Source organism: Otolemur garnettii, unplaced genomic scaffold, assembly GCF_000181295.1.
Source record: "Otolemur garnettii isolate 467f Iridium unplaced genomic scaffold, OtoGar3 scaffold00025, whole genome shotgun sequence".
NCBI lineage: Eukaryota > Metazoa > Chordata > Mammalia > Primates > Galagidae > Otolemur > Otolemur garnettii.
The window spans coordinates 2,358,140-2,384,216 of NW_003852420.1; the positions used below are offsets into that span (position 1 = coordinate 2,358,140).

A 26,077-nucleotide genomic window follows, 5' to 3' on the forward strand; every position below is an offset into this window, starting at 1 on the left:
AGGCAGGAATGGCAGGAATCTGGGTGCTAGATCAGAGGTTGGCAAAGAGGCTTTGTAGGCTACATAATGGTCATTGCAGGCTATTCCTCTTCCTCCTTTTTAAAAACGACCCTTTAAAATGCAAAATAAACAAAACAAAAAGCCCCCAAATCCTTTACAGGTCATAGTTTGTCAACCCCTATAGAGCAATATTTTGGATGCTTTCAATCAGCCATCATTATTTCGTTCTTCCCCTGTACTCCTCCTTCAAGGGAACTTGAAACCTCCAATTTCTGATCCTTTTGGCATTTTATGGCAAAACTGGGTTGGTTTCTAAGGTCCCCCATCCCTGCGCAAACTTAGATTTCAGCTTTATTGTCTGCTAGGTGAGCAACTACTTGTCCGTCTTTCTACTATTTTCCAAAAGTTCAGTTTTTTTCTCATCTGCTGCCTTCTCTGGCCTTATTGGATCATGGCTTTTTTCTTCCTTTCCCCTCAGTTTACTGGGAGTTGGGAGAGAGTGGATGTAAGTGCATATATTTAATCTACTAAGTCTAACCAGAAGCTTCCCCCACAAATCCAATTTAGGTGGTTTTTATTGTTAACTACTTTCTTTGACAGTTTGTGGGTTAATTTTGCATTTGTTCTCTATGTACTCACTTGTTAAGTCAGATTATCCTTGGGAATATATATCCTTGGGGATGATATATCCTTGGGGAAGAAAAATGAGAGATTGATTTTAAATTGTAGTGTTCTTGAAATGCTTACAATGTTTCTGTATGTGAGACCTCAAGGAGGCCTAAGTCTCTCTAACCACCAAACTTTCATAAGAGAAATAGAGTTTCACCCTTATTTGTGAAAACCATCAGGAACATTTAAAAATATCTGCAAAAAGTTTGTGCCTTATTGTTTAAAATTAAATTTAAGATAGTAAATCAAAGCTTTTGGTGGTGTGCCCCTGACAACAAGGAGAGCCTGGTAAGTGATCCCTAAGAGCTGATTAAGGGAGTCATTGAGCATTTCTCCCTGTATTTGTGTTTTGGTCCTTAATCTGGTAGTGATTCTATTCTGAATATAATAAGACATAGTCCATCCCCCAATCATGTCTTCCTGGCAGTATTTGGTACTGCCTTGCCAAATGGCCTCTGTTTAGGCATGAGCCTGCCTTTGCCATGAAGTCTATAAGAGGTGTGAGCAGTGATGATTAGGAAATGGGCATCTTTAAAGATCTTATTCATACCACATTTTGTTCTGGTAATCAAATGAAAATTGAAAATTAAATAAGTAGAATTCACTGGGAAATGACCACTAATCTCTTCTGCCTAGGCTCACCTTTCCTTGCTAGTGAGGACGGCGTGCTTGGTGGAGTGATTGTTCTCCGGTCGTGCAGATGTTCAGAGGCTGACTCCTCCCAAAATAAGCAGACACTTCTAGGTAAGTTGATCATATACATATGTCTTTCTCTTTAATTTTTTAAAGAAAAAATGAAAAGATTTATATCCTCAAGTCAATAATTGTAAGCTATGAGGGGGCCAGGGTTCTCTATTGATATCCAAACATCTCTATTCTACTGATCTGTACAAGATGAATGTTCATTCTGAAGTACATGCTTAGAGAATATTTTTCAAATGGGTTTAGAACCTAGGAACTTTATTAAAGTTCAATATTCCTTGCCTTATTCTACAGAGCATTTGACATGACCCCTAACCTCGTAACATAGAAGCTTCTTTCTGTTCCCATTCCCAAAAAGGAATCAGAACCATGTAAAGAGCTACTGGCCTAGCAGGCAGTCCTAGCTCCATGGCTTATTAGTTATGATGCCTTTGTGCATCAGTCTTACCAACCTGGTCATTCTTCCTCTATAAAAGAAGGATGTCAGCCCTGTCCTCCTCATAAAGCTGTGGTGAGAAAGAGTCAAATGAGTGTTGTTTTTTGGATTTTTTGTTTATTTTTTGTTGTTGTTTTTGGCTGGGGTCAGGTTTGAACCCACCACCTCCAGTATATGGGGCCAGCGCCCTACTCCTTTGAGCCACAGGCATCAACCTCAAATGAGTGTTTCTGCAGATTCGTGATGTCCATCCAGATGTGTAGTTTTGTTTGTAGCCAAGCACAACAGTGGAGATGAAACCCAGCCCACCCTCAATTTGTAAAGGTAGAGACTCATGGGATGCCTCTTTCCATGGGCTTACCTTTTTCTTTTTCATACATCCAGAGGGGATACTTTTTAAAAATCTGCGTAAAGGTGACACATATGGTCTCCTTTATGTTATTTTTTTATGGTAGGGATCCTATATTTCATTTTTTTAAATCAGTTTTTTAACTGAAGTATACATTCAGAAAAGCGCACGCATCATAACTACAACTGTTGGCGAATTATGACAAAGTGAACCCCTCCCAAGTAACTTTAACTCAGATAAAAAAAAAAAAAAGTAGAATTGTACCACAACCCCCAAAGTCCTTTTAACCCCTCCCAGTCTCTATCCTCTCCAAAGTTAACCACTATGCTGACTTCAAACACCAAGGTTAATTTTGCCTGATTTTATTTATCATGTAAATTAACTATTTTTGTTAAGTTTTCAGGCAACAGTAAGCCTGTTAGATTGATCCATGTTTCATGTATTAGGAGTTTGTGATTTGCATTGCTGTGTTGTATTCTGTTGTATGGATATAGTATAGTGTGTTAATCCATTTTTCAGTTTTTTTATATACAAGCACTATAGTTTATCTACAGAGACTGGTAGTTCAACCCTTCTATAAATTTCCTTACAGAAAGTGTGGATGGTGCCTGATCTACATTGTATGATTGGTATAGTGTAAGTCCTTTCATATCCTGAGGTTCTTTCTATAAACCTATAAAATAGAAGACTGAGCATTTCTTTTTTTTTGAGACAGAGCTTCTAGCTGTTGCCGTCAGTAGAGTACTATGGCATCACAGCTCACAGCAACCTCCAACTCCTGGGTTTAAGAGATTCTCTTGCCTCAGCCTCCCAAGTAGCTGGGACTACAGGTGCCCACCACAATGCCTGGCTATTTTTTGGTTGTAGTTGTTATTTTTGTTTGGCAGGCCTGGGCTGGATTTGGACCCGCCAGCTCTGGTGTATGTGGCTGGCACCTTAGCCACTTGAGCTACAGGTGCTGAGTCAGCATTTCTTATATGTCTAAAAAGTGCTTTTTAAAACAGAAGCCCAGAGCATTTTCATAAAATGTCCTTGTTCATTCCTCAAAGAAAAAAGTGCACTTTTACATAAAAGGTCTTTTTCAACTCCTGGACTCCATCAACCTACCTGTTCTTCTTGCCAAAGTCTCTCTCTTTCTAACCATTATGCTTAGCACCTATGTTGCCCCAAGGAGATCTTTTTTTTTTCTTTAAAGAGACAAAGTCTCACTTTGTCACCCTTGCTAGAGTGCTGTGGCATCATAGCTCACAGCAACCTCCAGCTCTAGGGCTTAGGCAATTCTCTTGCTCAGCTTCCCAAGTAGCTGGGACTACAGGTACCTGCCACAACACCTGGCTATTTTTTGTTGTTGCAGTTTAGCCAGGGCCAGGTTCGAACCCACCACCTTCAGTATATGGGGCTGGCATCTACTCACTATGCCACAGGCACCGCCCCTTTTATAGCCATCTTTTTGTTAAACTAAGACAAATAGTAGCTTGCTTCTTTGGCATCTTAATCATTGCTGAATCCTGTGAATATTCTTCCACAGTTAGATAGCAGGGAGTTGGTTTTAAGCATTTGCCAAGGCTGTACCTAGGCCTTCCATAAAAACTAAGAAGAATAATCTGCAGTATTTGGGCAGGGTGTGGAGGGAGTTATGAAAACTGCTTCATGGATTATTCCTAGGAAGGAGTGTCACAGTACCTTACTGAGCCTGAACATGTGCCCATTTGAGTTAGTCCTGAAAACTGTAAGGTATTTTTGGTTAATCCTTTCATTTTTGGTGGTTAAAAAATACATTTTTAAGGATAAGCCATAAAATGTTAGCCCATGTTCAATAGTTTTTATTACCAATAGTAAACTGATTCCTACTCTTTATCTCATGGAGAAGCATTAAGTTTAAAGGACCAATTTAGAAATAGTGAAATCTTGTCATTTGTTAAAATTAACAAGAAAGATTAATGTTTGTGAAATTCACATATGAAAACCTGCTGAACATAGGCTAATGTCAATTTACAGAGTCTACTACATGGACTTTTTAATTTTTTAACATTATAGATGTTAAATATATGATAAGATAACAAATTCGAACAGTACAGGAGAATAGGAAAGAAGACATGGTTACTACGTGCACTCCATTCCCAGAGCCACCAGTCAGTCTCTGGTTCTGGTTATTCTTGTGGGAAACACCCTCACTCTGTAGAATGTACTCCTGCTTCTGTTTCTTGATTGTAACTTGTGACTCTTTGCTGTAGAAAAAAAGAAGGAAAAAAAGAAGCTCCTATCGCATCTCACTCCTGTTACCTCCTGATTTTTGCTGGAGTTCTGTTCTAACTTGAAGTAATATTTTTTTTTTTTGAGACAGTCTTGCTTTGTTGCCCTTGGTAGAGTGTCGTGGCATCACAGCTCACAGCAACCTCAAACCTTACGCAATTCTCTTGCCTCAGCCTCCCCAGTAGCTGGGACTACAGGTGCCCAACACAATGCCCAGCTATTTCTTTTGAGACGGGGTCTCACTCTTGCTCAGGCTGGTCTTGAATTTGTGAGTTCAGGCAATCCACCTGACTCTGCCTCCCAAGTGCTGGGATTATAGGCATGAGCCACTGCGCCCAGCTTGAAGTAATATTTTTAATGTTATTTTAACTTTAACACTTTTTTCCAATTCATCAACTTTATATATTTATCAACTATCCATTACCCCTTCAACTGTGTAAGTTAAGGAAGTTTCATGCCCTGTCTTAGTCTTTTTTTCAGTTGCTTCTTATAGAATACCTGAAACTGGGTGATTTATAAAGAAAAGGAATATATTTTTCATAGTGGTAGAGGCTGAGAAGTCCAGGGTCAAGGGGGCTACATCTGGGGAGAACATTTTTGCTGGTGGGGACTCTCTGCAGGGTCCCAAGTTGGGGAACAGGGCATCACATGGTGAAGGGATTGAGCATACTAGCTCAGGTCTTTCTTTTTATAAAACTACTGTTCCACTACCATAATCACCTACTAATCTAATCCATTAACCCATTAGTCTATGCATGTCCTAATTGACCCAGTCACTTCTTAAAGCCCCATTCCTGAATAGTGACACATTGAAACTTAAGTTTCAACATAAGTTTTAGAGGGGACAAACATTCAAGCCCCATAGCACTTTTCTCCTTTTCTCTTCCTTTCTTCCTTCCTTTATACCTCATCTCAACCCCTAGCCCCCAGGCCTTTATTGTTATTGTGCTCTTAGCGTCTGCATTCTGTCCTATCACTATGCTGGTCTCTACGCTTTGATTAGAGGTTAGTTCAAAATAGTAGCAATTAATAACCAGCATTGAAAATATCATATCCCAGTAGTGGAAAATTCCACTTACAATGAAGAAAAGTATTTGTCATACCTTCTGCCCGTAAAAAGAGACGATTGCAAATATCGAGATCAAGTGGATTCTCCTGCGCTATCAATTGCTCCATATCAGGCCACAACTTAATTTGCCTTATGTTTGGACCATGATGACTTACTTCCCTTTTATTGCTTTTTTAGACTTCATGAAAGTATATCTTCATAATCTCATGGCTCCTCTTATAAAAAATTTCAGAATGTTATGGGGTTATGCATATTTTAGTTGCATAATTTGCTCTTGTATATTTTAAGTAAAAGTTATAGGTGTGCTCTTCGCCCAGAAAATGTGCAATGTACCCTTGCAATGTACCCAGTGGGTGGGATTTTACCCATCTCCTTCTCCCCTTCCCATCTACTTGAATTTTATTGAGTTTTGCTTCCATCTGAGCACATAGGTATTGATCAGCTAGTTCAAGTTTGGTATTGGATACATGTGGTATTTGTATTTTTATTCCTATGATACTTCACTTAGGAGGATGGTATCCAATTCCATCCAGCTTGTTACTAAAGATACTAGATTACTGTCTTTTTTAATGGCTGAATAGGATTCAATGGTATACATATACCACATTTTATTAATCCTTTCATGTAGCGATGGACCCTTGGATTATTTCTACATCTTTGCAATTGTGAATTGTGCACCTGTAAACATTTGAGTACATGTGTCTTTTTTGTAGAATGTCTTTTTTTCCTTTGGGTGAATACTTACTGCTGGCATTGCAGGCTCAAATGGTGAAGTAGACCCTTTACGCACTTTAAGAAATCTCCATACTACTTTCCATAGAGGCCACACTAGTTTGCAGTCCCACCAGTAAGGTGTGAGTGTTCCTCTCTCTCTGCATCCACACCAGCATTTGTTGTTTTGGGACTTTTATGATATGAACCATTCTCACTGGGCTAGGGTGGTTTAGAGATATTAAGCGTTTTTTTCATATGTTTCTTGGCCATTAGTCTCTCTTTTTAAGGAAAGTTTCTGTTCATTTCATTTGCCCAATTTTTAATGGGGTTATTTGATTTCTCCTTATCAATTTGTTTGAGTTCTTTATAGATTCTGGTTATCAGTTTTTTATCAGATGGGATGGTATGCAAATATGATTTATCTTCTCTCATTCTGTAGGTTTTCTGTTTGCTTTGTTGAATGTGTCCTTGACTGTGCAGAAACTCTTTAACTTGATCAGTTCCCATTTATTAATTTTTTATTGTTGGCTGTGATTACTTTTAGGTCTTCATCATAAATTCCTTGTCTAATCCAATATCTATAAGAATATTTTCCAATATTTTCTTCTAGAATTCTTATAGTTTTCTGTGTTAGGTTTCAGTCTGTTATCCATTATGCATTAATTTTTGTGAGTGGTGAGAGGTTAGGTCCTGTTCAGTCTTTTCCATGTGACTATCCAATTCTCCCAGCACCATTTATTGAATAGGGATTTGTTCCTCCAATGTATGTTTTTGTCTGCTTTGTCCAAGATCAGATGGTAGTGTGAGAATGGTTTCATATCTGGATTCTCTGTCCTGATCCATAAGTCTATGTCTCTCTTTTTATGCTATTTTGATTACTATAGCCTTGAAGTCTGACTTTGAGGCTGGTAAAGTGTGCCTCCAGCTTTGTTCTTTATTATTTTTTTTTTTAATTTCAGGTTAATGTGAGGGTACAAACAACTAGATTATAGCTTTGTTTTTATTACATAAGATTGTATTAGCTATTCCGGGTATTTTTGGATTCCATATGAAACATAAAGCTATTTTTTCAAGATTTGCAAAATGTGATGTTGGTTATTTTAATGGGAATTTCATTGTATCTGTAAATCACTTTGGGTAGTATGGACATTTTGATAATAATGGTTCTGCCAATCTGTGAACATAGTATGCTTTTCCATCTGATTAGGTCCTCTGCAAATTCTTTTCTCGATGTTTCCTCGTTCTCCCTATAGAGATCTTTCACTTCCTTTGTTAAAATATATTCCAAGGTGTTTCATTTTCCTTTATGCTACTGTGAAGAATATTGTCTTTGACTTGATTCTCAGCTTGACTCTTTTAGCATATATGAAAGTTAACTGATTTGCATACATTGATTTTGTTAACTGAGACGTTGCTGTACTTATTAATCAATCTCAAAATCAATTCTTGATTGAGTCTTTGGGGGTTTCTAGGTATAATATTGTATCATCAGCAAAGACAAATAGCTTTATCTCTTCTTTCCCCATGTAGATACCATTGATATTCTTCTCTTATCTGATTGCTTTGGCGAAGACTTTCAGCAGCACTGTGTTGAATAGTTTCTGGTTCCTGTTCTATGTGGGAATGCTTTCAGTCGTTCTCTATTGAATAAGATGTTGGCTATGGGTTTGGCATAGATGGCTTCTGTCATTTTGAAGGATGACCCATCTATGTCTATTTTCTTAAGTGTTCTTATCAAGAACACGTGCTGAATTTTGTCAAGTGCTTTTTTCTGCATCTATTGAGAGGATCATATGATCTTTGTTTTCCTCTGTTTATGTGGTGAATTACATTTATAGATTTGTGTATATTGAACCAACCTTGCCTCTTAGGGATGAAGCCTACCTTGTCATGATGAATTATTTTTTTGATGTGCAGCTGAATTCTGTCTGGTAAGAGTGTACTGAGAATTTTATAGTCATTAGCGATATTGGTCTGTAGTTTTCTTTTTTTGTTATATCTTTTCCTGGTTTTGGTATCTAGGTGATATTTGCTTCATAGAGTAAAGTGGGGAGGGTTTTCATCTCAATGTTATGGAATAGTTTCTGCAATGTACATGCCAATTCTTCTTTGAAGATTTTGAAGAATTGTGTTAAACCATCTGGTCTTTTTTGTTGAGCTGGTCGTGTGGCAGGCTGAACCACATGGGTTTTTTAGGACCACTTGGAAGCTGTGTTTGGCAGGGCTGAGGTGGGTCCCTATAGCTCCAGGGTCACTCTGTGCTCCTCTGGCCCTGCTGACACAGGGTGGTCACTTGCTATCTCCTCATAGTTGGTAGCCTACCAAGCCCTGCCCCTGCTAGTTCCCGGGCCCAGATCCCTCTGCAATCTATGTAGGAAGTGCCTGGATTCAGGTCCCTGCGTATGGCTCAGAGAACCTGCAAGATGATCTGTTCCCTCCTCAATCCACTGCAGGCCTGGTGTGGAGAACCCAATAGTTAAGGGCTCCAGCTGCTTCCCGTTTCCCTCCTCACCCACTGTCTGGTGAGATAACTTTGTACAGAATTCAGGTCAGTCCCCAGACCAACACAGCCCCTTGATGTTTCAGGCCTCCTGGTAGCACAGATCTCATAGCACACCTTGTACATAGTCTCTACTTTGGAATATGTATCTCCACATCACCTGTTTCTTTTGTTATTTTCCTTTTTTGTCCACTCCTGCTATCTTATGTTGATTCCCTGTGATCTTACAATGCTTTTTCTGTGTGGAGCCATCCAAGTGGCAGCTGTTGTCAGCACTTTACCCTGATTTTGTTGGGAGAGGCTGTTGGGAGGCTGCTTCTGTCCTATCATTTTTTTTCTCCCTCATGACTGATGATCAGTAATATCTAGTGACCAGGAAAGCTCAGAAATCTTCTTTTCTCACACATCCAAATAAAAACAATTTCCAAAATTAAAAAAAAAACCCTTAACTGGTGTATATCGTTCAATCACTTTTTTTGTCCCAAGAGTAGTATAATAAAGACAGTCTCCTACTGTAGTTCTTTCTGTGTCTACTTTCTTTTCTCAAAATCATAAATAATGTTCCCGTTACATCAGAAATGCAGTTTCAGTTAAATACCATTGCCACTGGATGGAGTTTCCTAAAGCAATTACTGAGCCTCTCCTCTTGACAAATACATCAGTTACGAGAGCCCCAGTGGGCTGTGTCCAGGGTAATATGAGTAAAGAGCAGGACAGTTTTGAGATTTATCATTTGCTTACTGATTCATGAGTAGAGTTGGAAAATCTCAGGCATGAAGGAACTTCCAGAATCCTCTCATGTGACCTTGTTACAGGTGTATTGTCCATAAATAGTTTGATATTCTTACCTTCAAGAAAGAAGCTTAATTTCAGTTCCCTTAACTGTGGGTGGAACATTAGAGACTCACTTCCAATGGACAAGGAAATAGCAGTGGTGACCATGTATAATTTCTGAGATCAGGTCAAAAAGGCATTGTGGCTTCTTCCTTCCTCTCTCTTATTGATCATTCACTCTGGGCAAGACTGTCATATTCTGAGAATACTCAAGCAGCATTATGTGGCAAAAATCTGTACCCTCTTTTTAATATCCAGCTCCTAAGGAGCTGGGCCTTCCTACTAATAGCCTAGAGATGTGAGTGAGCCTCTGGATAACAGCAAGTCCTGAACAACATGTTGACTGAAATCTCATGAGAGACCCTGCAAAAGAACTATGCAATGGTGCCATTCATAAATTTCTGACCCACAGAAGCTGCAAGACAATAAATGTCTCAAACCACCGTATTTTGGGATAATTTATTATGTAGCAGTAGATAACTAATAAATCTCTTAAAGTTCTCACTGCCAAATGGCCCTCTAGTATGGCTAAAGAACTACAATGACAATCAAAGTGCTTCTTGCATCTTGAGGCAGCTCTTTCAGATTTCAGTTTTCTTCACTGATCAGTGCCTTCTTATATTGCAGTCCCTGGTCACCCTTTTTTCAGTGTGTCCTATACTCTACCTCTAGGCTCTCCTCCTCTATTTGTACTGTCACCTGTGTGTGTTCTCTGTCTATAACATATCTGCACCTGGCCCAGAGAACCTAACTATGGGTCCCAAACCAGGCAGTCAGCAAAGAAGACAACTGCCTGGAAGCAGAAAGGCCATAATGAGAACTGACTTGCAGAGCCACACTAATCCCAGGATAAGTGATCAATGTAAGAATGACATCAGTATATATAATTAGTTTACTGTATGTCTAAGCTAAATGTTGAATAACTTTCTGTGTATGCTAAAGTAAAACCAAAACATATCTCTTACCATTGCTCTCATGCCTTACTTTTAATTTTTCAGGGAGTACACGCACACATACCTTGACCTGTGCTGGTGAATTTTCTACAGATAGATGGAAACTACCTAACTTGAGGGATAAACAAACATCCTTCCCCATCTGACCTTTCAATGTTATTTCCACCTAGTCCCTTTCCAATTTTATTTTATTTTTTTAATTGACAGATAATAATTGTACATATTCATGGAGCCCAACTAATCCTTCTTTTCCTTCTCTCAATCTCAGCATTCCACATTCTGGCCACTCCAACTTGCATGGTCTTCCAGAGAATCATGTTTTTGTCCCCAGTACACATGCTATTGCATATATTAGAAATATATTGGGATCAAATCCTCTGGAAGCCCTTTCTCCTAGTGTACAATGCAATTGACACTCCTTATAACACTTTCCCTTACACACCCTAATCATGTTTTCTCTACCCCTTATCCTAAACCAGCACTTCTTATTGATTTTTTTTTTCTGAACCTAGTTATTCGAGAGGAATAAATCTTAGGTATTTGACCGCCTAGGGACACCTACAGTGGGTTCCAGAGGTTTGAAGTATGTTGACATTAGAAAATTCCACTGCTTCTAAGAATCACCCCACCAGACTGTGAGCTGTTTGAGGGTGGAGATTGTGTTACATCTGCTTTGTGCTAACTTTCATAGGCTCCCATTAATTGTTGAATGAATGAAATAGGTGCCAGATAGAGTTTCCTTATTGGTTATCTAGCAGAAATTTTAAAAGAAGTTGACAACTCTTCCAAAAAAATGAAATATCACTAGAAATATCTTCATATGCTCTTGAAAAAAACAACAACAAATAATATGGTTTGGAAATGTTGGATAATGATGAGTGTCTAGGAACAAGAAGATTTGGAGACAATTTAAAAGGATCACAGAAGACAGCCTCTGCAAAGAGCCTTGTAAAAAGGACAATTTGGATGCGAACATGTTTGCAACACCCATCCTGCCACCTCCCACCCCCTCAGATCATAAGATGCTGACAAAGCCTGGCCTACAAATCCCTGATTTAACGCAAAGCAAATGCTTGTCCCTGGAATGAAACAGCTGAAAAGAATTAATTTTCTCTCTGTTTTTAGAGGAACAAAAAAGCCAATATATTTTTACCTGCTAAAGTACAATTACATGTGTTTTCCAGGCCTCTACAGAAGTGCTTTATTGAAGCTGCTGTATGTAGTGTGTTTAATAAATGTGTAAACAAAGGCACATCACGTCTTCCAATGGAAGAAAGATCTTTTACCATGGTAAACTTGTGATTAGATACAATTAATTAGAGTGTATGTAAATATGTAGCATAAACAGCCCATCTCAATATATGGATGCATTTCTTTTTTTTGTACCTTGCACCCCTCCCATCAGCGATGAGAGTCTGATAGACCCTGTGATGTTCAGTGGTTCTGCTTGGAGTGGTCAGTAGGAAGTAGTATGTATGATTATCAATGAGAAACAGACTCCATATATTTAAGGACAAGCTTTAACAATTAGGAATAGGAGGCATATGGGGTCTTGGGGGTAAAAGAGCCTATGTTTCTGTCCAGTGGCTTCTGTGCCAAGCTTGTGTTAGAGCCCTTCATCCTAAACAGACTTCCAATTCATCCAGAGCCTGATTATGTGATGAGCACACATGGTGATTGTTACTTTGCCATTAAGTTAACCCCACCTTACTCAGAGAATAGCTGCAGATTCTTAGGTCTCCAAGAATGTGTTCATTATTCTGATAATTAACTTTGGTACATGATACACTCTGTGTTTGTTCAGCTACCTCTTTATCCCTGGTTTTTTTTTTTTTCATTTTTTACTATGAAATGTTTCATATATTTAAAAGAAGGATGTAATAAATTTGTAAGTTATAAAGGATAGTAATGAAAAAGAACACCTGTGGACCTGCCGCCCAGCCTAAGACATTGCCCATTACCCATATCTTTGAAGCCCTCATGTGGACCTCTATGATCCTACTACTTTGCTTTCTCCCCATTTTTTACTTTCCGCTTACCCCTTATTTTTCCTTAAAGCTTTTTTCACATATTTGTATATCCCTAGATGATACACTGGTTAGTTTTACTTGATTTTTAACTTTATATAAGTGGCATATCATATGATTTATCCTATGAGAACTTTTGCATTTTCTTACATAATTACCTAAAAGGATAATGAGTTCCTTTATCATTTTAGCTTTATCAAATCAAATGGTTTTGCATTTGCTAATTAGAACTTAAATGTGGCATTTTATCTCCCTTTCAGAACAGGCTAAGTTCTTTATCAAATATTTTTTTTGTGTCATTGTTACCAAAACATGCTGTGGTTTAAAAATAAAAAATGTTAGATTGAATTGTTGCTTCCTAGAACATTAAAAAGATAAAAGGTCATTTTACTGTAAGTTAAAATTCTAAACCTCCTTTGGGTTTTACTGGCATTATAAATTTGGCAAGCCCATATAAACACATGAACTTCAAAGGAACTTCATTCTTAGGGCACCAGCAATATCACTTATTTCCACTACATAGCACATGCCACTGTGAGCACTTATGACTAGGCATTTCTGCTGGGTTCAACCATCAAAGGGAAGGCAAATTAGCTTGAATGCTGGTAGTTGAAAAGAGGTACTTATTGAGGTTTGTCTGACATTAATAACTTTATCTTAAAAATGGAATTAAGACATTTTTCTATACATTGGTCCATTATCATGTTTGGAAGCTTATTTCTTTAGTGCCTCAGCAATGCTTGGAATTGTTCCACCCACACTATGGTCTTAAAAGATTGGCAGGCATTTTAGTTCTTCGTTAAGGATCAGACAGAAAGAAGAAAATTAGGTAACTCACATGCAAAGTGAATAAGGCAGACATGATAAACTTTAAACCTTTCAATGATTGAGAATAGCATTTGTATGTTGAAATAGTGCTGTGATTAGTATTTTGGGGATTAGTTTTCATTTTTACAGCACAGAGATGTTGATTACAAGTAACTATAATCTACTTTTTATAGCAAAACTTTTATTCCTTTATATATCAGTAATCTACTCTTTAATAATGGGAAATAGATGTTTATGTATACTTTTCTTATTTATCTTAAGTATATATAACCAATAATTATTATTTTGGGGCCACAAAGTTTTTTTTATCTAAAACATAGAATATAAAGATTTATGAGTAGAATTCTAGTGATTATGTAATTCTTGCATGTATTGCTGTAGTTCTTTTAACACTCTCAGGAAAACATTTTGACAAATTTTATAGTCAGTTTTCGTCTGTTCCAAAGGTAATAGAGATCACTCTAGCATGAAATAAATCATTAAAAAACTGTTGAATGAATAAAATCATGTTTCAGTAAAACTTGTTTTACTGAATGGTTTTCTATTCACCAGAGAACTTCCAAGTCCCAGCTAGTAGTCCCCTATTTCTGACAGTTTTAATACAATAAAAGGATAAAACAGGAAGAGAATTGAAATGTCCTTCAGGGCTTGTATTACTATTTGATCCACATCCTTCTCTTTTCAGTCAGCATCCTTCTTTAGTCTTCAACAAATCTGAGTGAGTCTTGAAAAGAGGGAATGATTATGTTCGTGGCTTAGCATAACTGGAATTCTATAGAACTCTGTCTCCATTGCTCCCCAGACAGTTCAGTGCTGAAAGGTTTTTAGGGAAGCACACCAACTCAACGTTATTTCATGGCCATAATGGGCCAAACATTATCCAAATTTTTTTTTTTTTTTGAGACGGAGCCTCAAGCTATCCCCCTGGGTAGAGTGCCATGGCATTACAGCTCACAGCAACCTCCAACTCCTGGGCTCAAGCGAGTCTCCTGCCTCAGCCTCCCAAGTAGCTGGGACCACAGATGCCCGCCACAACGCCCGGCTATTTTTTGGTTGCAGCTGTCATTGTTGTTTGGCGGGCCCAGGCTGGATGCGAACCGCCACCTTGGGTGTACGTGGCTGGTGCCTTAGCCGCTTGAGCCACAGGTGCCGAGCCACATTATCCAAATTTTAAGGATTCTATGTCAAGACAATAAAGCATCCTTGAATATAGGATGCTTACACACACACTGTGTGTGTAAGTGAATAAAAATGAATCCCCTCCTGGGGGAAAAATCGACAGAGATAAGAGGAGGCTATGTATAGTTCTTCATTCTTCCCATTTAAAATGAATTTCTCTTTATTCAATAAAGAGTAACTTAAACACTGCAAAAAGTCCTAGGGTATGCCATTCAACCTAAGGCTAAGGAGTGGCAGCTAACTTGGCAACTGCCTAGTCCAAGACGGTTCTGATTTTAGAGTTCTGTTTTCTTTGCAAGAAAGTCTGGGATGTGAAGCCAAACAGAGAGGTTTTAAATGAGTACAGGAGCCAGTGCAGCTGGGGGTTGTTAACAACAATTGAGGACAATGTATTTTTTTAAGGGGATGGTGGTGGTGGAGGGCTTCTTTCTGGTCAGAAAAAAAGAATCCATTTGGATAGAAAAACCTTACTTGCAACCTGGCAAGGAAAATTTGTTTTGTTTGACTTAATTTAAACAGGATGATGTGTGGATGATTTTGAAAGAAAAAGTATCCTAGGGGAAGCACAACATTATGGGTAGCTTGCAGCTTTAATATTACTGGTGAGGGTGGAGATTTAAATGCCACCAGGGGCAAAGTCTTGCACTAGGGCTGAGGATTGCCTCCTATGGCTGAGCGCTATGGGGCCTGAAGTAGAATCACTCTTGGGTATTATACCCAGGGGTGAATTAATTTGTTCCAAAGCATTAAATACAACTTTCTGGGAAGGCTGGCCTCCAAGATTGTGTACAAGTCCATCCGGTCCCTATAATGCATTAGCACATCATTATCAAAGAGCACATATGTAGTTCCGTTTCACCTAACCCACTCTCTGGCTCTGGAATAGGATCAGTACTATGGACCTTTTATCACATAGTGCTTAATGACATGATGTGTCGAGAAGTCACTTGGTAGAAAAGAATCCTGCCAAATCCCTGTGCCCATTTTTCACGTATCAGAGCTACTTGGAAGCTTATTTTGATGGATATTTAATATGTTCTTATGGGGATCTTTTCATGGTTCTAGGCATTTCTGATTGTCTCACAGATCCCTGGAGTTTGGCCTCCTAAAAAACATAAGCCTTTTTGAATTAATAGTTGAGTGTATAAACAGTTACTGGCCACTACCAAAGGAAAATGGTCATTACTGAAAGGTTAGGAGCTTCTATAAACAGAAATAAATTTGTGCTTGATCACACCACGGACTGTTACAGGCAGCACTTGGATGTGTCAGTCCAGGCCATTCACTTGCCTTGCATGTTGCCTGAGTTTATGGTCCCCCATGTGTATAATTATACATGGAAAAATCTCAGTATTATGAAGTAGGTTTGCTGTATTATTAAAATCATTTTTAATACTATTACTCTAAACTTCAATTTTTAGTTTCATATTCCTCAAAATCAGGAAACAAATTATAGAATTCTAGGTATCACTGATGTTATTGGATAAATACTCAATCCTCATTCTTCTGGGATCTGTATTTGTTAATTTGCCTACTGGCTAAAATTTATTTGTAATCCCCAAACCAGTATTTTTGGTACTTTTGTAGTCTTTTGTGAACTTGCATGGAGTGGTGAATGGCCTGATGTGCGCATTCCCAGCTGAGATAAATAAAGTGATGCTCTGCCTTCTTGCAAACATGCCCTTTTCACTGTCTATTCAGTGCCACATTCTCTACCTTTTTCTTATTTTCGTTGATGATTTTACTGTTAAAAGTTGCCCCAACACAGTGGTGAACAAACAAATTTATGGACATGTTACCCAGGATCATGAAAATGCTAAACCCTTCTTGGTTAGTGTTTTATTATAAGGAAATCTTGTACATAATTAGTAATTTGTAAACATACATATTTTAAATTTTTTCTTTAAACAGAAACATGCATAAAATAAGAAATACACATATAGACATGGTCAACATAAGGAACTAGGCTCACCATACTGATAGCGTTGTGACCAGAGGCTTGTAAGATCCTAACCCTTTGTATCTCCTAAGAGCAGTGTGCAAATTCAGTGTTCACCAACATTATAGAACATAACTACCATGAATTATGAGAATGTTTTTCCAGACGGCCACATTCACCATCATTGTTTGAACCAGTTCTTTTTTTCACTCCCAGCTAACACAATCTTATTTTAATCCTTTTAATATCTGAAATCTGATAGTTGAATAATAGTATCTTACAATTTTGATTTGCATTTCTTTTAGAATGAATAATGCAGAACATCTTTTCATATGTTGAGAGCCATTCATATTCCTTTTTGTTCATATCTTTGCTTTCTTTCTGTATATTTGTCTTTTTCTTATTGATTTATAGCAGATCTTTACATATTAAGAAAACTAGCCCTTTGTTTATGCTATGAATTGCAAATATTTCTCCAAATTTGTCATTTATCTCTTGACTTTCTTTCCTCACATGGTAAAAGGAAATACTATAAGCATTTTTAATGTAGTCAAATACAGTAGAACCTCTGTAAGTTGACCACCCAGGAATCTAACAGCTGGTCAATATAAGGTGGTGATCAACATAAGAAAGAAGGCCTGCTGTAATGATACATATATGTGGTACATGTCTGGTCTATGACATTTAGGTCAACTTAACCTTCAATGTAAGAACGTGGTCAGCTATCAAGGTTCTACCAATATTCTACCAATATTCTGACCAATATTGATATTGGTCATTTCTTAAGGCCTCTGGATTAAGCTTTCTTTAAGAGAGATTTAAAATGTTTTAAGAATTGCATTTGGTGTTTGTATTTGATGTTTGGTGGTCTTTTTGTGTTTATAAAGAATTTAATCCTTTTCATATATAACACTAATTTTAAGTTATTCATTCTTACTGGTTCTGAGTAAATTTCAGAGTAATAGAACAATGGAGAACCACAGGTTTGGGAATACAAGAATCCAGCTTGAATTTCCAGTTTGTACACTTTTTAAAACAAACTAAACCATGATACTTCCTGTCTCTGAGCTTTTTTTTTTTACAGTTTTTAGCCAGGGCTGGGTTTGAACCCACCACTTCCTGGCATATGGGGCCAGTGCCCTACTCCTTTGAGCCACAGGTGCCGCCCCCCCTTCTCTGAGCTTTATGTCCCCTACCTAGTCTTTGCTGAGTTCCACTAGAAAAGACAGTGCCTGGCACAATTGATTCTCAGTATTCCTCTCCTGCTTTCCTGAAGGCCTCTACTAAAAAGTAATTTGTTAAATTAACTTGTATTGTACATGCAGTAAAACTAACAAAATAGTTTCTTTTCAAAAACATTCTAAAATTTCAATCCTAGACAGTTCCTTCTGAGTTTCTCAAGCTAGCCTGAATTGTTGGTATTAAGGAATAATGTGGCTTCACCTTTTAGGGGGATAGAGTATTTGAGAACAGTGAAGAATAGATTTCTAGACATTGAGTTACTTTTTTTAAGAACCCTTAAACTCTTCATTTAGAAACCTTATTGAAAACCCTTCAATATAAAAATTATTAATGAAATCAGCATTTTCTTCTTTTGTAAGCCCAATTTTTTATGTATATTACATTTTCTGAAAGACTACATTGATAGTGAGAATAATGCATTTTAAAATCATTGAAAAAGTCTTTAAAAAAATAAAGTACATTTATTTTTATCCATCACTTTCATGATTACATTTTCTATGTTTCCATGTATTTTTCTTGGCTTATTCCTTAGCAGTTGTCTCCTTAATATTTGGGGCATGAGGAGAAAGTACAATTTTAGAAATGACTTGCTTTTGTATTTGAATACAATTTACTGTTACTACTTTAAGAACTTCAGTAAGACTTGAGTGCCTTTGCTGTATTAAACAATTTAGAATATCTCAGACTTTTGCTCTGGATTTCAAGATTTTTGAAGTTCAAAGCAAATGTGTGTGGAAGGAAAAACATCTGGTGAAGGGAACTTGCTTCATCGCGTGATGCTGTTTTCCTGCACTCTTCACTGGACCGTCTGTTGAGCAGGTTGGCAGGTTTGATACTTAATTAATGATGAGGGAATGAGCCATGTATCTGAGGAATGGCTCAGATACATCTGCCCCGTACTGCTTCTTTCTTTCCCACATGTCTGGCAGCGTCTTCAGAGTCAAGATCACTGATTCCACAGTTGTGTCTCAACTCAAACACTTCTCATCAGGCTTAATTAGCTCAGTGATAAAAACAGATGGATGGCCTAGGACAGAGGGTTTAGCATTGAGCAATGTAGTTTTATTATCAAAGAATTTTGAAATTTGTGTTGAAGTACATCAAACCTTTTAGGCTGTCTTTAAGAAATCAGAATTTCGAAGGTATGTACTAGAATGTGACAGTTTTGTCTATATTTTTTGTATAAATTTTTATAGATGTAACTTTTTCTCACAGTTAACAGAAAAGTTACAAGAATAGGACAAGAGATACCCGTGATTCCTTTTTCCAGATTCACCTACTGGTTTCATTTTCTTCTGTTTGTTTTTACATCCTCACCCACCCCTCCTCATACACCTAAACATGTCCATTTTTTCCTGTGAACTATTTGAGAGCATGGTGGAGACATCTTATTCCTCTGCTACTAATACTTTAATGTATACTTATTAAGGACAGGCCATTGTTCTAAAAATCACTATATAGTTATCAAAATGATAACATTTACTATTGATACAATACTACGGTCCAACTCATAGTCCCTTTTTAAACTTTATCAATTGTGTCAGTAATTGATGTACCGTATAGCATTTCTCCTCACCTCCCCCAAGTCTAGGGTATAATTCAAAGTGACACATTGTATTTAGTTGTCATTCCTCCTTTAAACAGGAAGTTTTAAAGAAGTTTTTGGGTTTTTTGACCTTGTCATTTTTCAAGCATTCAGACCAGTTATTTAGTAGAGTTTAGATGTATCAAGTTGGTTTGGCATTTCCTCATTCAGTTCTGGTCACATATTTTTGTCAGGAATACACAGAAGTGTTGTGTCTTAAGGTATTTTATCAAAAGAAATATGGTATTGATTTGTGCCTTATTTGATGATTTTAGCTTTATTTGGTTAAATTGGAGTCTGTCAAATGTTTTCACAGTGTTTTCATAGCTTTCTACATTGATGCATTTATGGGGTTCAGGGCACTGCTTCAATATACAATGTGAAATGTTTACATTGAACCAAGTAACACATCCATCACAATTATACTCATTTCTTAATAGTTTTGAAATGTACCATTGCATCATGCATATTAGGTGACGTCTCCCCGAATGCCCTCCCTTCTCCCATATCCCCCCTCCCCAGCCCTCTCTTTCTTTTTCCCATCTACTTTATGGACTATAGTTATGTTTTGCCATTTGTATGGTTGTGTAGGTGGTTATATATTGATTTCATAGTAGTATCGAGTACATTGGATGCTTTTTTTTCCATTCTTGGGATACTTTACTAAGAATATGTTCCAGCTCCATCCAGGTAAACATAAAAGATGTGAAGTCTCTGTCTTCTTTATGTCTGCATAGTATTCCATGGTGTACATATACCATAATTTGTTGATCTATTCATGGGCCAATGGGCACTTGGGCTGTTTCCACATCTTGGCTATTATAAATTGGGCTGCAGTAAACATTCTGGTGCAAATGTCTTTGTTATAAAGTAATTTTTGATCATCTGAGTATATAGCTAATAGAGGAATTGCAGGATCAAATGCTAGGTCTACTTTTAGTTCCTTCAGTGTTCTCCAAACTTCTTTCCAAAAAGGCCATATTAGCTTGCATTCCCACCAGCACAAGTGTTCCCTTTTCTCTGCATCCATACCAACATCTGTAGTTTTGGGATTTTGTGATGTGGGCTAGTCTTACTGGAGTTAGATGCTATCTCCAAGTGGTTTTGATTTGCATTTCTCTGATGATTAAGGATGATGAGCATTTTTCCATATGTTTGTGGACCATGCGCCTGTCTTCATCAGAGAAGTTTCTGTTCAAGTCTCTTGCCCACATAGAAATGAGGTTATTTATTCTTTTCTTATTGATTAGTTTGAGTTCTCTGTAGATTCTAGTTATCCGACCTTTGTCAGAAGCATAAAGTGCAAAAATCTCCCATTCTGAAGGTTGTCTGTTTGCTTTACTTACTGTGCTCTTGGCTGTGCAAAAGCTTTTTAGTTTGATCAGATCCCAGTAATGTATTTTTGGTGTTGCTTCAATTGCCCTGGGGGTAATAGAAATTATTTTGAGAGGTACTTTGAAACTATGTTAATAGTTTTTCCTTCTTGAAATTTTCACCTACTAGTTTTAGCAACCATGATGGTTTTCTATAATCATTCTATTATTGCTTCTGTAATTACTGGTTGGCATTCTGCTGCAGGCAGACCTAGGAGCTTTGTGTTCTTCTGCATTTATTCATTTATTTGGTTAGATCAGAATGGGCTCATTTGTCCTTGTTTTGTTCAGTAGTTATAATTTATTACTCTCATTATTAATTTTGATAGGCACAGTTTTTGCTAGTGAGAACCCTTTAAACTGACCCTTGAGTCCTTTTGATAAGTCCCCTTTCTTTGAGTAATTCCTGATTTTCTGGCACAATAAGATGTGTTTCAGATATATTTTATATTTTCTCTGTCCCAGCTCTGAAATTGACATTTCTCAGAGGGAATCTTTGTTTCTTTTCATGGAGAATATTTAGTAATTAAGACCTGGTGTGTGTGTGTGCATGGGTGCATGAGTGTATGTGTTTCAATAAAGCTATACTATGTAATATTACGTTTACTGAATCATTGTGTACGGTATGTATGAGTATGTGTGTTTAACATTACAAGTTTCAAACAGAAGAGCATTTATTTTACATGTAATAATCATAAGTTTTGACAAGAAAGAAATACATTTTTCATTTCACAGTAAATGGCATTACACAGTTTGGGGTAGTAAATCACTTTGACATTTATGAAGGAGCAAATGGAAAGTGGGGAACTGCGTGTGTTAAATATAAAGCTATCTTTAACCGTTCTATTAAAAAGCAAGATTTATTTTCCATCTGTGATCTGAATATGCCTATTTGTGTTCTTTTTCACGGCAGTGGAATTTCTGTGGAGCCACACAACGGAAAGCATGTGTGTTGGATATATGTCAGCCCAGGATGGGAAAGCCAAGGTAAGCGAGGAAAAACTAGGTCATAACCTGAAAACCTTGTAGCCATTGCATAAACCTCTACCCAGCTAAGTTGATATGGATGAAGTTTTTTAGCCCCTCTTGGGGAGTAGCTCTGTAATCGTAATAAGAATCTGATTAAGAACAGTTAACAATCCCAGAGAAAGGCAGCATGTCTCTTTTGCTTTTGGTGGCAAACCAAGGTGAGATTACGAAAAATAATTTTCTTTTTAACATCTTGCTCCTCTTTGCCCATTCTGAATAAGTGGAAAAGAGAAAATTGGGGCTTAGAAAAGGAAAATGGGAGTAAAGCTGATGAGCTGACATGGATGGGTGATTCTGCAAAGGGTATTGGAATAAGTAAAGGAAACTGAGGCAAAGTGAGCTTAACCCCTAGAACATATCCCTACATGTTTGATGGAAGAGGCAGCTGAGATGCTGGCAAGTGTGACCTGGCTCATACTCCAGTGTACTCTGGCATGTCCTGGCCTGGTTTCTTCGTTGTCAGAGATCTTTGCCTCTGCATGCCACATGCCTGGGGCACATGTCCTTCAGTGAGTTACAGTAATCACACAGTTATCCGAACACTATCTCCTCAGCTGCTTGGCTTCCCTAGACTCCTGATGGTTGAGCAAGGGAGTAAGAAATATAATTTGTAGATTTTATTTTATATTGGCCTCGTATTTGCTTGTTCATAAAATTTATAGAAACAAGCTGTGGTGGATAGTGTTTACTTGGCATTAAAGTATCTCAGTTGCAAAGCTGTGAAGTTAGGCAGCATCTTTTTTTATTTTTATTTTTATTTTTATTTTTGTAGAGACAGAGTCTCACTCTGTCGCCCTTGGTAAATGGGTAGAGTGCCGTGGCGTCACACAGTTCACAGAAACCTCCAACTCGTGGGCCTAGGCAGTTCTCTTGCCTCAGCCCCTCAAGTAGCTGGGACCATAGGTGCCCACCACAATACCTGGCTATTTTTTTGTCACAGTTTGGCTGAGGCTGGGTTTGAACCCGCCACCCTTGGTAATTGGGGCTGGTGCTCTACCCACTGAGCCACAGGCGCCACCCTAGGCAGCATCTTTTTTTAAAGGAAATGAGTTATTTTACACATTTGGAAATAGGAAAGTAAGGAAATTTCTGATATAAATTGTCTGTTATAGATTGAATCATAAATACAGGATAAATGTAATAAAGAATACTTTATTACTCATTTGTCATATAATACCTATGCAGACTGACATCTGTGTATTATATGACAAACCAGTAGCTTCATAGGGCTTCAGTGAGAACAGCATATAACAGCATTTCATCAGCCATGGATTAGCATGTATTTGTAAAATGATTGCTGAGATTTTGCCCTTTTGTCTCACCCTTCCCTGGTACAATATTTATATTGCATAAGCAAATCTATTTCATAAGAAAATGAGTAAAGATTGCTTCATTTTATAATCAATAGAAAAGAGAATTATAATTGCCCATTTTAAAGTTGATAATACAGGTTTAGAGCAGCAGTGTCTAATAGAATTTTCTTTGATGATGTAAACAGTTTATATCTATGTTGTCCACTATAGAAGGCACCAGCCACATGTGGTTACTGAGCACCTAAACGTGGCTAGTTTGATTGAAGAACTGAATTTTAAATTTTCCTGAATTTAAATTTAAATAGTCACATGTGGCTAGTGGCTACCATATTGAACAGCCCAGATTTAAAGAATGAATTAGGAACATGGTTATTCAAATTAGTATTTTCAGAACATTATTTTCTTCTGAATTATAAAACAGTTCCCTAATATCAAGTCAGCCCCAAGAGTCCTTGCATAAGAATGGCTTAGAGCCATTTAAGTTTCTCCCACTCCTTATATATAGATTCTGAACTAAGACTGTGCCTGAGGTGGACTTCAGCAATGAAACCAGAGCGTAAGAGCCTAGGTTACAGTCAAGTTACTGAATTTCTTGTGTGGAAATATTCTCATTATCCCTGCTGGTGGCCCGGAGAAGACACCTTACTATTTAACATGAAATATGAGTAGTAAAGAGAATGGAGAGTCCTACACTGAGCGCAAAGATGTTTGACCTCCAGCCGTATTGCCTGATATCTGGTAGACATTGTTTTCATGCTGTTGGTGAAGTCTCCAGCTGGTAGTCTTGACTGAGAAACAGCTTCTCATCTTGTCTTACATGTAAATTTTCTTTTTTACCTTCCTTGCAGAAAGTTAATTCCTCTTCTCTCCCCTTCTTTCTCTTTTGAGCCTAATAAATGTTTTCCAGAAAAACAAACAAACAAAATAAAACAAAAACCACCAAAAAACAAAAACACTAATACCGGTACTTTGGCTGTTGAATTCTATTGATCAAAAAATCATCTCTTTTGTTATAGAAGCTGGAATTGTATTGCATTGCAAATAAGACAAGGTATAGATGAGAAGCTAAGCTCAAAAGAGAAAGGCAGCTATAGCAAAGCTTGTATTCTTTTTAAGCCTTGGGACTACCCCTCATGGTATCCTGACTACTATGAAGGAATTGTTGAATGAGTGGCATATCTGTGTAACTTGATGATTGTTTATGAAGCATGCTGTCCCACAATGTTGAGAGCCATGGCTGCAAAATGAAGGAGGAGGCATCTTTAAAAACTTAAATGTTTTTAAATTTAAAATTTATTTTTAAAAAGTTAAATACAATTTTATCCTGCTTTTCAAAAATTTTCTTCTTTCTGCTTGTTCTTTAACTCAGAATAAAGCCACTGTCCATTGGAACATTTTATATAAAGTAGCTATATTTAATAATCTAAGTTAAAGCCTTGAATTAAAACTTACCTCAAAAATCATACTGCTTAGAAAAGACTAGATAATAATTAATATCACTGTGACTAGAATCCATATATAATTTGAATAAACAGAGCTACGTTCTTTTTTTAAAGAATGTTCTTGTAATTATGTAATTTAATTTCTAAACTCCATTTGTACCATAAGGTAAAGAGATTTATTTTTATGGTACCAAAATTAGGGCATTGGTGCTAGTTTGATTTAAAAAACAGATTGTCTATATCCTACCCAGATAGCAGACAGTTAATGAATAGTTTTGAATAAATACCCAGTGTGCACAGGCTACTGCAATAGAAACAGATATTAAAATGATGATGGAACTTTTTCAAATGTAATAAGTGAAATTAGGTTTCTTTTAATATATAGAGGTCATTTTTTATAACAGTAGTGAAAATAGCTGTTGTAAAAATTTGTCCTTGAGGAGGAGCAGGCTATTTTAAAGTCTTAAAATGTCTCTCTATGGATTTCTTATTAGTTGCAGGGAAAAATAATAACTATGATATATAATGGAGAAACCAGGTGACACTTTGACCTGGTGATCAAAATTAACTCCACTGATGAGGAGCAGATGGATAATATGCACTTCTAGATATGATAACTTGAGGATACAACATCACTTGTGTAGTATTGTATCTGGAAGTGTATAACCTGAACCTAATCTGGGGAAAACATCAGACAGACTTAAAATGAAGAACATTCTCTGAAGGAAAAAAAAAAAAAAAAAGAGGTACTATGTTCTTCAAAAATATCACTGTCATAAAAAAACAAAGGGTACAGAAATATGCTAAATTAAAAAAATTTTATATAGGGAAAATGCTGTAGCATTTATAAATGCATTATGAGGTTAGTTTATATAATTGGAATATGGATAGTAAGAAGTATGTTATAATTGTTAAATTTACTAAAGTTGATAACTGTGCTGTGGTGTATAGGGAAATATCTTTGTTTTTAGGAGTACACATTGAAGTATCTAGGGGCAAAGGGCCATTATATATATAGTACCTTCTTAATTATTCAGAAAAAAGTATGGATATGAAGATGGATGAATGGATTAATGAATAGATAGCAAATTACAAAGCAAATGAAGGAAACTTTAACAAGTTTTACAAGATGAGCCATAGTAAAGGATGTATAGATAGTCCTTGAATTATTCTGTATGTTTTAAATTATTTTCAAATTAAAAGTTTCAAAAAATATAACTCCTAGATATTATGGAATGTTTGATTAGTACTTTGGACCTTGTACTTGGAAGGTTGCAGTTCAATAAATGCTATCTTTGGTTTGTAACCAAGTATGTACCGTATGAATGATTACACTCCCCAAACTATTGCCAGGTTCTCATTTTGAGTTCCTGACTGGATTGACCAAAGAATATTCAGATAATAATACATCTTTTAAGAATATTTTATAAAATCTTCCTATAGCAGTAAATCTGTTGTTTTCTAGCTGGATGTAAGAAAAGTTAAGCTTTTTAATTATTAAGATACTGTCACCTTAGGATGTCTTTCAGAATATTATCCAACTTTTAGTTATTATTTTTTCATATTCAACAAATGTTTGACATTTGTAATGTTCCCCTGTTCTGTTTTATAGTTGTCAACTTCAGTAAATTTAACAATCTT

The 26,077-nt window shown here is 36.9% G+C and overlaps 1 protein-coding gene across 1 annotated transcript in view; it reads left to right on the forward strand.

Moving 5' to 3' along the window:
- Positions 1–26,077, forward strand: part of TASP1 (taspase 1) — a 302,109-nt gene that overhangs the window by 253,494 nt on the left and 22,538 nt on the right. The window contains exons 12-13 of the mRNA XM_003788007.3: positions 1,306–1,413; positions 21,566–21,639. Coding sequence (XP_003788055.1) covers positions 1,306–1,413; positions 21,566–21,639 — 182 coding nt within the window. The remainder of the gene's footprint in view (positions 1–1,305; positions 1,414–21,565; positions 21,640–26,077) is intronic.